Source organism: Bidens hawaiensis, unplaced genomic scaffold (assembly GCF_021521415.1).
Source record: "Bidens hawaiensis isolate Kalapana, Puna unplaced genomic scaffold, B.hawaiensis_p1.1 tig00025186_1, whole genome shotgun sequence".
In the NCBI taxonomy this organism is placed as follows: Eukaryota; Viridiplantae; Streptophyta; class Magnoliopsida; order Asterales; family Asteraceae; genus Bidens; species Bidens hawaiensis.
The window spans coordinates 253495-265433 of record NW_027494008.1 but is presented as its reverse complement, the minus strand read 5'-3'; the positions used below and the strand labels follow the sequence as shown (position 1 = coordinate 265433).

Genomic DNA, 11939 nt, shown 5'->3' with positions numbered 1-11939 from the left:
GTGTAACTCATAATCTAAAGTACTCTTGATGTATCGTAAGACCCGTTAAAGAAAATTTATATGGGGTTCACGTGGTGCATGCATGAATATACATATTTGTTGTATGGCATACATGATATCCTGTCAAGTAAATGTTAAGTATTTCAGTGCCCCCGCTAGACTACAATAAAGGGTACCATCCGGGAGTAATGCTTCCACATCCGCACTTAGTTTCACGTTGGTGCCGGTGGGGGTTTGGGATGGTTTGCAATCAAGCATGTTAGTCCGATCGAGAATATCCGATGCGTAGGTCTGTTGGGTCATGAATAGGAAAATGAAGCAAGTTACCCAGATCCGTCATTGCGAACTCTTGAGACATGGACCTTATGAAATGTTGAAGAAGTGTAGTATTTGAGGCGGTTAATATGATAGCATCAACATAGAGTAGTAACTAATCCATGTCATTACCTCGCTTGTACACAAATAACAAAGTATCAGATATGGAACTTTTGAATCCACACTTTGCGATGTACGTTGCAAACCTATGGTACCATGCGCATGATGCTTGTTTGAGCCCGTATAATGACTTTTTTAATCGAAAAACGTGATGTGGATTATTTTTATCAACAAACCCAGGTGGCTGAAACATATAAATAGTTTCGTTTAGTTCCCCATGAAGAAACGCGTTCTAAATATTAAGTTGATGTATAGGCCATGAGCATGACAAGGCGAGGCTAAGAATGGTTCTGATGGTGGTTGGTTTAACAACCGGGCTAAAGGTTTCATTACAATCAATACCAACTTTTTGAGATTTTCCATTCACGGCCAACCTTGCTTTATAACTTTCAAGTGTTCCATTTGCATGAATTTTTTGACGAAATAGCCACATGAAACATATGATATACGTGACACGAGGACGAGGTACAATTTCCCAAGTGTTATTATCTATTAAAGCATCATATTCAATCTTCATAGTGTTTGACCAGTGTGGATCGGATTGGGCATGGAGATGGGATTTTGGAAGTGGGGAGATAGATGTGACATTTAGGTTGAATGGGGTCTTGGGTTTTGTGATGCCATTGCATGGGTAGAGGTATGTGGGGTAGGTGAGGTTCAGATGTGGAGGTGTGATTGATATTAAACTATTCTTCAGGTGCATTACTATTGGTGGAGGTATTATGGTCAGGTGGGTCGTGGGTGTTATGTGTTGGAAGGGTGACATATGTGTTTTCAATTGAAAGTGGTTAGGGATTGTTCGGAATTATAGGTTGGCCATGGTAGGATGGGTTGGGTTAGGTACCAGTAACGAAGTGGGAGTGGGTGTAGCGGTTGGTTGTTGGAATATAATGGGGGTGGGTCGGAGTAAAGAAACATGTAGGAGTTGGGTGTAGGGGTAAACTTGGTGGCAAACGGGAATTTGGACTCGTCAAATGTGACGTGTCGCTAGAGGATGACTTTCCCGAAAGATAGGTCAAGGCATCAATAACCTCGATGGTCGGCCGGGTAACCAAGAAAAACACATTGGCTTGACCATGGTGCAAGTTTGTGTGGTCGGGTATCGGTTAGGTTGGGATAACATAAACGTCCAAAGACACGAAGGTTCTCACATGTCGGTTGTTTCATGTATAGTGTGGCGGTAGGAGTATTAAACTTTAGAAGTTTGGATGGAAGAATATTATAATGATAGGTGGATTTGTGAAGAGCTTCCACCCAATATTGAGGTGGTAAAAATGCATGGGTGAGGAGAGAGCATGAGTTCGTTTATATGTCGAATTGTGCGTTCGGCTGTCCCATTTTGTTGGGATGTGTGTGGACATGAGAAACAAAATGTTAGGCCATGTTGAAATGCAAAGTTTTTAAATTGGGTGTTATCAAATTCGTCCCCCGTCACATTGAAAGGTTTTAATTTTACGGTGGAATTGGGTATTAATAAGAGCGTTAAATTAGATAAATTTGGTATATGTTTCTGATTTAAATTTAAGTGGAAATACCCACGTGAAATGAGTATAATCTTCAATAAGAACAAGATAATATTTCTAACCATTCTTACTTAAGACCGGTGATGTCCATAAATCACAATGTAACATGCCGAACGGAAATAAGGTAATTGAATTCGACAAAGTAAATGGCAAACGTTTGTGTTTAGCAAATTGGCATGAATTATAAATAACTGAGCGCTTTTGTTTATTACAAGGCTTGAGGAGTGGTGTTGTGACTGGATGGTTCCCGGCTAGTGTTGGAACTTGGATTTCTTCGATTAGTCTGACGGTTAGTAGAGTCACGGTAACCACGACTCTGATTTCCATTGTTTTGATTCAAATTTGTTGCAACCAAGGCATGAGGAGTGGTGACAGAATAGTGTTAGGTCACTGTTGACTGGGTAGTGATAGTTGACCGAATTTTGTGGAGTTTCACATGGCATTATCTCAATTAATTCGCAACATGGAGAACATGGGCTTCATGGAGCTTGGAGGCTACGTTTATTTTTCTTTATAAGCAGTTTAACTTGTTTTGTTTCTTATCTTAGCAATTTCAATTCAGTACGTTGATTTCCTTGTAATCGCTTATTTCAATTTGATAATAAACCAGAAAATTGTCCCAAACCTTTGTTGTTCTCTATCACCATCTCTGATTTTACCAACACTTGGGATCAGAGCAAGAGTTCAAATCCAATACCTAATCTTACATGCCAAAATACCCTAAATTTAATACCATGTCAATTGTCCCAAACACTTCAGCCCCAAAAGAAACTGGTACCGTATCCCTCCAAATCCTGACCTTAACCCCAACTAACTACACAACATGGGCGATCAAAATGGAAGTAGTGATGGACGCTCAAGGGTTGTGGGATAAGATTGAACCAACAACAGGAGAGATGCAAGATGAGAAGAAGAACAAGACGGCCCGTGCATTCATCTTTCAAGAAATCCCGGAAGAAGTTTTATTGCAAGTTGCAAAGAAGAAAACGGCGAAGGAGATTTGGGAATCGTTGAAAATACGGTATGTTGGTGCCGACCATGTGTAGAAGGCACGCTTAAACACCCTCAAAAGTGAGTTTGAGGCACTTAAGATGAAAGATGGCGAGTCGGTTGATGAGTTCTCTGGAAAATTAAGCGGGATGATGTCGAAGTACAGGAATCTTGTGGCCACTCTTGAAGACGGGATCTTGGTGAGAAAGTTACTAGACGCAGTCCCTGAGAAGTTTATTCAACTGGTGGCTTCTATTGAGCAGACAACGGATGTAGATGACATGTCGTTTGAGGAGGTTGTTGGTCGGTTAAAGGCCTACGAAGATCGGTTAAGGCTCAAACAAGGAAATACAACCGGGGAGAATACTTTAATGTTCTCAAAACCTGATAGCCAAGGAAGCCAAAGAAGTACAAGTAGGGGTAATTCACATGGTGGTCGTGGTCGAGGTTCGTTTGGTGAAAGAGGGGGACGATGTGGGTCACGAGGTCGTGGGTTCTATCGTGGCAGAGGTGGTCGTTAGGGTGGCGGTCCACAAAAGGAGAGGGGCAATTCAAGTCATAAAACCAAAGACAAAAAACATGTAAAATGTTTTAAGTGTGAGCAGCTGGGTCATTACACCTCAGAGTGTGAAGAAGGAAAGAAACCCAATGAGGCAGCCAATTTGACACAAGCGCAAGAAAAAGAACCCGCTCTTTACTTAACAGTCCTTGGAGAAGAAACACTGATGATGGTGATATTGAATGAGAATCATCTGATTCCAGGTCAAGACGAGATCAAAATCAGGGGAAGCAAAGATACGTGGTACTTGGACAACGGAGCCAGCAATCACATGACTGGCATCAAGGAATCATTTTCTGAATTGGATGAAGGTGTAATAGGTTGGGTGCGTTTCGGTGACAGGTTGAAGGTGCAGATTAAAGGAAAAGGCGTAATTGTCGTTGAAAGCAAGAATGGTGAGCAGTTGGTGATACCAAACGTGTACTTTGTACCAGCCTTGAACAATAACATCCTGAGTTTGGGTCAAATGACGGAAGACGGGTATGATGTAAGGCTACACCGAGACTATTTAAGGATGTATGATGAGCAAGGAAGAATTTTCATGAAGGTGCAACTATCAGCAAACATGATGTATAAAATAGCTCTCACTATTTCCAAACCTGTTTGTTTCGTATCCGTGTTTGAGGAAGAAGCTTGGGTGTGGCATGCACGTATGGGGCATGAAACCTTTTAAGTCCTAGAGTCTATGGTGAAGAAGGGTTTGGTGAATGGTATGCCTTGTATATCACACCCAACACAAGTATGTGAAGGTTGTTTGGTGGCGAAACAAGCGAGGCAATCATTTAGCATTTAATCAAAATGGAGGGCAAGTAGACCGCTGGAACTCGTTCATGCGGACCTTTGTGGTCCGATTTCACCACAAACCTTGGGAGGCAATCGGTACTTCTTTTTACTCGTTGATGATTACTGCCGGTATATATGGGTATATTTGATTAAGAATAAGGATGATGCCTTTGAGTGGTTCAAAAGGTTCAAAGTACATGTTGAAAAGGAGAGTCCCTATCTCGTGAAGACATCTCGAACAGATCGTGGTGGAGAATTTAATTCTAATCAGTTTTACGAGTTCTGTCAACAGGTAGGGATTAAGCGCCAATTAACGGCTCCTTACACCCCACAACAGAACGGGGTAGTGGATCACAGTAATAGAACAATTCTCAGGATGACGAGATCACTTTTGAAGACGATGAAGGTACCAGATGTGTTTTGGGGTGAAGCTGTTCGACATTCGGTATACTTGCTTAACCGAATTACGACTAAGGCGGTGTCCAATAAAACACCGTATGAATGCTGGAAAGGGAACAAGCCAACACTTAATCATTTGAAAGTTTTTGGTTGTGTTGCTCATGTAAAGAAACTATCGAACCAGTTAACAAAGCTAAGTGATAGAAGTGTCCCGATGGTGTATTTCGGTATTGAAAATGGTACCAAGGCGTATAGGTTGTACAACCCTATTCTGAAAAAGGTTGTAGTGGCCCGTGATGTGGTCTTTAATGAAAAACGATGTTGGGAAAGGGGAGAGATTCAAAATATGGAGTCTAACTCAAGACCTGGTTGGACTGAAGTGCAGATCAACGGAGCACTTGGGGTCTGGGCCGAGACAACCAAATCACAATGCTGGGCAGGACAACACTATGACACCATCTAATAACACTTTTACCTCATCGTTTGACTCTACATGTTCCCAAAACCAAGAGGGCGGCGTTGAGAACTCGGTTTCTAACTTTACTGATGTACATAAATTATACATCTTTTCGGCATCAAATAATCTCTAAAAACTGCAATTTCTATTAAATAATATAGCACAAAAGGCTACTTATCATAATAAAATGTAATTTCATGTGAAACCAAGCCCCAAATGAAGAAACAAGCGAAAAGACGAAGACAAACAGAAGAAAACACAAGAAAAACAAGAAACATGTCCCCATGCCTCAAAAAACACGCCCCTATGCTTCTGAAAACCAGAAAAGACAAAAGTCTACAAGAAAAGACAAAAAGTGGGAACAAAAGCACGGGGCCGTGCCTCTCAACCACGGGGCCGTGTTCGTCTACAAGAAAAGACAAAATGAATTTGGCACATGTCATAAAAATGCACGGGGGCATGCCTATGTAAGCACTTGGTCGTGCTTCTCACTCCATATTGCCTATAAATAGTGGCTCGTGTTGCACTCATTTGGTGTGCCTTGAAGAGAGTTCTATCCGGTTTTCACTTATAAAAACACACACTAACGCTCATATTGAAGATCTAGTGAAGAGTTTGAAGGCTTGGAGGTCATTATCATTAATCATCATCATCATTCATCCACATTTGGTTAGATTGTTCTAGTTTAATCATGTGTTTGTTATTATCATCCATCATAATGTTCATAAACATGCTCATTATAAACTAAACTCCATTCACCATATAAAATCTATGAAGATGCTTTGTTTTACTTGATGATTACTTAAAACATGTGGTGTAGTCTAGTAAAGTACATGGTTATCTTACAATTATCTTTTGATGAGAAATGTTTCATCATCTTAAATCACTAATTCAAAGTTGGTGATTGTCAATTATATTGTCAATCGATCATGATCGATTCATGTTATTTAAATATAGAAATACTTTGATACATTATCGAAACATGGATCCTTATATTGTACTTAGAAATGATGAGATATAAGTTATGATGTATTTCTCTAAGTCTTGGTAATCCGAAAATGACTTTGCTTAGGATATCATGCTAGTTAAAGAAATCATATGTTAACGGAATGTGTAGTTATAACCTACATAATCAACCAAGGTGAGGTTGTGTGACTAAATTACAACCACCCGAAGTTGTTAGAATTGGTATTTGAGAAATCGAAGTCAATCCTAATCTTTCTACTTTACGAAACTACTTGCCAACTTAAATTGACATTCTTGAGGTAGCATGACATTTGGAAATGATGGACTTTAAAATGTGCATGTTACCTCATTTGTGCCAAAGATGCTCACTTAAGGCTTAAGAAGCTATCTATCATATGTTGCTATGGCAAGTTTACCACATGTTTGAATATTAATTGTCAATGCTAAAATGGAGTGGATTCTTGATCTTAGATAGTAACCTTCACGTAATTGAACTACTCGTTTAGAATCTCTCGTCTTGGTCACCTATATATTATATATAAGTATTTATATTTTATAAAAAGTTCAAATATTAACCCCAAAAATGATTAAAACCTTCGATTAAAGTAAAACGACAATTTATTATTAGAAACATTTGTGTCCACGGATCGATACTTGGTTCTTACCAATACTATTCTAAATATACGATAGGTACACTTGCCTATTTTTTGTGTGTTTAGTCTTTGTAGAAATCACTTTTATAAATTTATAACACGATCTTGTGCAAAAGCAAATCATCCCACTTATCATATTTTAAAACCGCAACGCAAACATCACATCAAGTTTTTGGCGCCGTGGCCGGGGACACGGTACGTTTCTAAGAACGATCCGAGTTTTAATTTAATCATTGTTTATACTTGTGCAAATTTTTAACTTTTATTTTACTTTATTTTTTTTCTAACCATTATACTATATAATTTTAAAGCTAGCCTAATTTTAACTTTTATTTACCTTACCTTTACTTTAGCTTAATTAACTTAGACCTTAGTTTAGTTTAAAAATAGCTTAGCCTAACTCGTAGTTTAACTTAGACTAACCTTTAGTTCAACTTTAACTAACTTTTAGTTTGGTTTTCACTTTGATTTAGTCCCATGTATGTCCTCTACTTTTGAGCGTGGGCTTGTTTCTCCAATTTCTGAACCGGGACGACTCTTTCGCCGACGAGCACGTAAACGGACTGCAGAAACCGCCAAAGCAATCAAAGACGAATAAGTAGACGCCACCATATCAGGAGAAAATCAAACCGAAAAATGATTGCGGCCCAGAACAATGAGCCGAACATGAGCTAGTATGCCAAGCCAACTATCGAAGGTTACAACAATGGAGTGGCTCCACCCGAAATCACCGAACATTTCGAAATAAAATCAAGCACCATTCATATGGTGGAAAATTCAGTTCAATTTCATGGTCTCCTCGACGATGACCCTCTTTCTCACATATCTCGATTCTTATGAATCTGCGGAACCTTTAAAATTCAAAACTGTTCAGACAATCAAATCAAACTCAAACTCTTTCCTTTCTCTTTACGGGGTCAAGCCCTAGAATGGATAGAATCTCTTACATCTGGGTCCATCGCCACTTGGGACCAGATGGTTGAACAGTTTCTACTCAAATATTTTCCGCCTGACAAAACTGCCAAATACCGAGCCAGCAATACCGGACTCCGGACCGATGATGATGAGTCGTTGCACGCAGCATGGGAAAGATACAAAAGTCTTCTGAGAAGATGCCCACACCATGTACTGAGCGTATGGTTACAAGTACAAACTTTCATTGATGCACAATCCAGTCAAAACAAACAGGCCATCGACCAAATCGATAGTGGAGACCTGGGATCCAAATCACCTAACGAAGCATTTGAAGTCCTGGAGAAAGCCTCAAAGAAGAGTTTCGCTTACAACCCACCAAGATCTACACCAACCCATAAAGGAATACACCACGTTGATTCCAACACTCTTGTCACAGTACAACTTGAAGCCCTTTCTAAAAAATTCTAACAAATTCAAGCCGAGCTATCAAAAACCAGACTTACATGTGACACTTGTGGTGGAAATCATAAAGCAAGTGACTGCAAATAAGTCATCATGGCCATGGAAGAAGTCGATTTCAGCGCCCGACAGAACAACGCTTTCAGCAATAACTACAATCCAGGAAGGAGGAACCACCCGAATTTCAGTTGGAAAGACGGAGGTAACACTCAACCCTTACCCAGATTCGAAAAAACACCGATGAATCAATCCTTCCAGCCTAAACCTCAATTCCAAGATCAAAGTTCTAGTAGCCATCAAAACCCAAGCTACTCAAAGATCCAAGAGATATTAATCCAACTCATGACCAAAACAAAAGAAGCAGAAAAGAATGACGACTCAAGAGTTGTTGATATCAATGGAGTATTATTAAAACATGAAGCCGACCTCAAAAGTCAACAAGCATCATTACAGGATCTAGAAACTCAAATCGGACAAATTGCCCGACAATTATTCGAAAGACCACCCGACACTCTTCCAGAAACACAATCACCAACCCGAATGCGACAGCTAACGCTGTTACACTCAGAAGCAGTACAACCACCGTTGCCTCACCAACTTCATAACCAGTTATGGAAAAGGAATCCCCTGATAAAACGCAGGAAAGACTGTGTGACATCCCCAAAATTTTGATCCAAATTTGACAACTTAGGAAAGTTGAGGGACCAAAAATAATATTAAAGACAAGTCATGGGAAAATATTAAATAAGGAAATAAAAATATTTCCTAAGTTAAATTTACTTAGATGAAAGAAATTCCATCCCAGATGTAAGAAAGTGGAAGCATTCCACTAAGATATAAATAAGGAAGATGGAATCCATCTCACATGGAAAGTGGTAAAGAAATGGAAGCTCTTTATAAGGAAGAGATTTTCCATAGTAATATTCTTTTATGAATATGATACACCAAGTGGTCCTAGCGGAGGGTGCGTAGCACCCGAAGCGCACGCGCTCGCGCTCGGGCGAGGATGAGGACGAGGCCCGAGGCCGAGGGAGATATCGATGGCGATGGCGATGGCGAAGGCGACGGCGAAGGACGTTGGGCGCAATGTGGCGCTTTAATGGCGCACTTTGCACTTAGTATTTTTGGACAACGAGAATTAGACTAAAATGTCAAGCTATCAAAGACGAGGACTAAAAGTGAAAAATAATATTAAGGGACCCATCGCGGTTGTAACACCCCGTGACCGCAGCGGAAACGTAAACAGGATGCGACAGACACCTCTGATATCAACCACATTGTTTATAAACAAAACCGAATGCACTAATATACTTCAAAATTACATTATCTCATCTTTCATTACCGTCTAGGTGATACACACATCATACAATACGATTCATAATTCTATCCATTATAATGTATCCTAACGTCCAGCACGCAAACCTTACACACATCAAGCACTTAGCACGTAATCAATCACTTTATCTTAGTTGTGCCTGAAAAGCATGTGAGAAAACGGGTCAACTACGAATAGTTGGTGAGTTTCACAATTTTAGTGAACCATGATAAATCTTTATAATAATCATAAATAAGTGATGTAATTATGCTGAGTCCACAAGTGAAAACTCTGTTAATCCCGAAAACATATTGTAACGCCCTGAAATTCGATTGGTAAACTAGGATCGTGAAATCATCGGAAACTATAGACTTTGGGATTCTGGACGATAAGTTCGGAACCCATATCATTGGAAAAATCTGCTTTTATCATTTAAAATGTTTATTTTATAAAACGACATTTACGCCTGAAAAATATTAATTTTTATGCTTTCGAAAAATTAAATGTTCTTATTTAAAAAGATTTCAAATAATTATTCGGAAAATGGTTTTATAAAAGTTTTGCTGAAAAAGTTTTAGTTTGTTTAAAAACTTATGAACTCGACTAGTCTTGACCCGTCGGTAGCCTAAACCCGAACCCGAGTCACCCGAGTATTTAAGCGGAAAATCAAGTATTCTTACACCATCTCTTTCATTTCCACCAACACTTCCCACCCAAACACTCTCATTCTAGAGAGAGAAACTAGAGAGAGAAAGTCTTCAAACTTCAAATCCGAGTCCACAAATCTGTTTGTTGTTATTCTTGGTAAGATCTTCTTGAAAATCATCCATTTTCATAACCATTTTCGGCCTCAAATCGAGCAAAAACACCCATTTTCGTTTCTAGAGTTTTCGGGTCAAAAACCGTCTTGTTTTGGTGTCAAAATGCAGGCTTTTGTGTTTAAAATCACTAGGAATCGATAGCCCTTTCAATCCCGAGCATTTCCATGTCAAAAACTTCGATTTTGGGTCAAAAATCTGGAAAATCTGAAAAACCCGTAGGTTTCTCCGTCGCCCAGCTTGAAGGAGTCGAATCAGACTCATTCGATCGAACCAGTCGATCGAATCAGTCCAGTCGATCGAATAGGAAAGCAACCGAATGGTCTCCAACTCATTCGACCGAATGAGTTTCGTATTCGATCGAACGAGTGTCTATTCGATCGAACAAGTTCCATGTTCGACCGAACGAGTTTTTCCAACTGGTTCGACCAAATGTGTTTCTAGTTCGATCGAGTGTGCCTCAGATTCGACCGAATGTGTGTCTATTCGATCGAACGTGTTCCTATTCGATCGAATCAAGCCAGAACCAAGCTGTTTTCGTCTTTAAAACCCAGTTTTTGCTCGAGGCCGCGTAAGCTCGTTTTCTTAGACTTATAGCACGTTGTTAACCTTATATATATATGTTCAACTCTAGGCTAAGGAGATCTATTGTAGCACCATCCTAACCCGAGATCAAGGTGAGTTCATAGCCCCTATTTAAGCTTTTCAAAACTATGGGGTGGAAACATGGTAACTTTACACGTTTGGATAAAATCATTTATGCAAACACTCTTTAAACTATAAACTTTTGGATTTCTACACACGTGCGGAAATCCACAAGCTTTTTAAGAATCTATAAACTTTGGAAATCTATGAATATGGGGAAAACCCATCAACTTATGGAGATCTAAGAACATTGGAAATCAATGAGTATGGGAAATTCTATGAACATTGACATCATGGGAATGGGAATCATATTCATATCATCATAGTCATTGTGTCAGCATGGAAATCTAGAGATCAAAGCATCATGAGTTGAATTGGACGCGAGAGTCTATTCTACTCTCGGTAGAACTCGCGACCATGAGTGGCATTCTATTCTCGGTGGCACTCGTAACTCATGGGATTTCATACTAGTCTCGGTGAAATCCATAACTCTTGAGGACCTATACTAGTCTCGGTAGGGACCAAGGGAACCCAGGATTCTTTGGGGAGTCTATCCTACTCTCGGTAGAACCTAGCTGAGTCCTGGATGACAAGAACGAGGTAGTCTTGGTTTAAGTCTTGCGTGGGATCAATCAAGTCTTGTGTGATCATTGAGTTTCATCATCATTCATCATCATCATCATTTATTCACCATCATCTTGGATACTAGTAAACAGTGGGATCTTGGTGTTGGTTTATCTAGTAAACTTAGCATGCTCAAATCTATATGTCCTTATTTATGCTTAACTGCTATGTGCTACATGTACCGTTGGGAGACCACAAATCTTTGAGTAATCTTATCACAAACGACTCTAATGGGAGAATAATAACCCCGCTGAGAGTCCAGGAGAACATTTCATGTTTTACTTACTACAAAAACCTCTTTGGGAAAACCAAGAGACCTTTTCTTACAAACCATCTTAAAACCGGGTATTATATCCAAACATAGTAGTATAAGTTGTAGGAGTGGTGGGTTAGCCGCA

The 11939-nt window shown here is 39.6% G+C and overlaps 1 protein-coding gene across 1 annotated transcript; it reads left to right on the top strand.

Moving 5' to 3' along the window:
- The first annotated feature begins 3049 nt into the window (after positions 1 to 3049).
- LOC143571056 (uncharacterized) lies at positions 3050 to 5152 on the top strand. The gene is made up of 3 exons (XM_077056575.1): positions 3050 to 3395; positions 3573 to 4144; positions 4583 to 5152. Exons 1-3 carry the CDS (start codon positions 3050 to 3052, stop codon positions 5150 to 5152), a joined length of 1488 nt encoding a protein of 495 aa, XP_076912690.1.
- The last annotated feature ends 6787 nt before the right edge of the window (positions 5153 to 11939 follow it).

Coding starts and splice junctions, on each gene's coding strand:
- LOC143571056 (XM_077056575.1), top strand. CDS start 3,050: ATGAAAGATGGCGAGTCGGTTGATGAGTTCTCTGGAAAATTAAGCGGG. Junction 3,396..3,572: donor ACATGGTGGTCGTGGTCGAG/GTTCGTTTGGTG, acceptor ATTACACCTCAG/AGTGTGAAGAAGGAAAGAAA. Junction 4,145..4,582: donor TGTTTGAGGAAGAAGCTTGG/GTGTGGCATGCA, acceptor TTCTGTCAACAG/GTAGGGATTAAGCGCCAATT.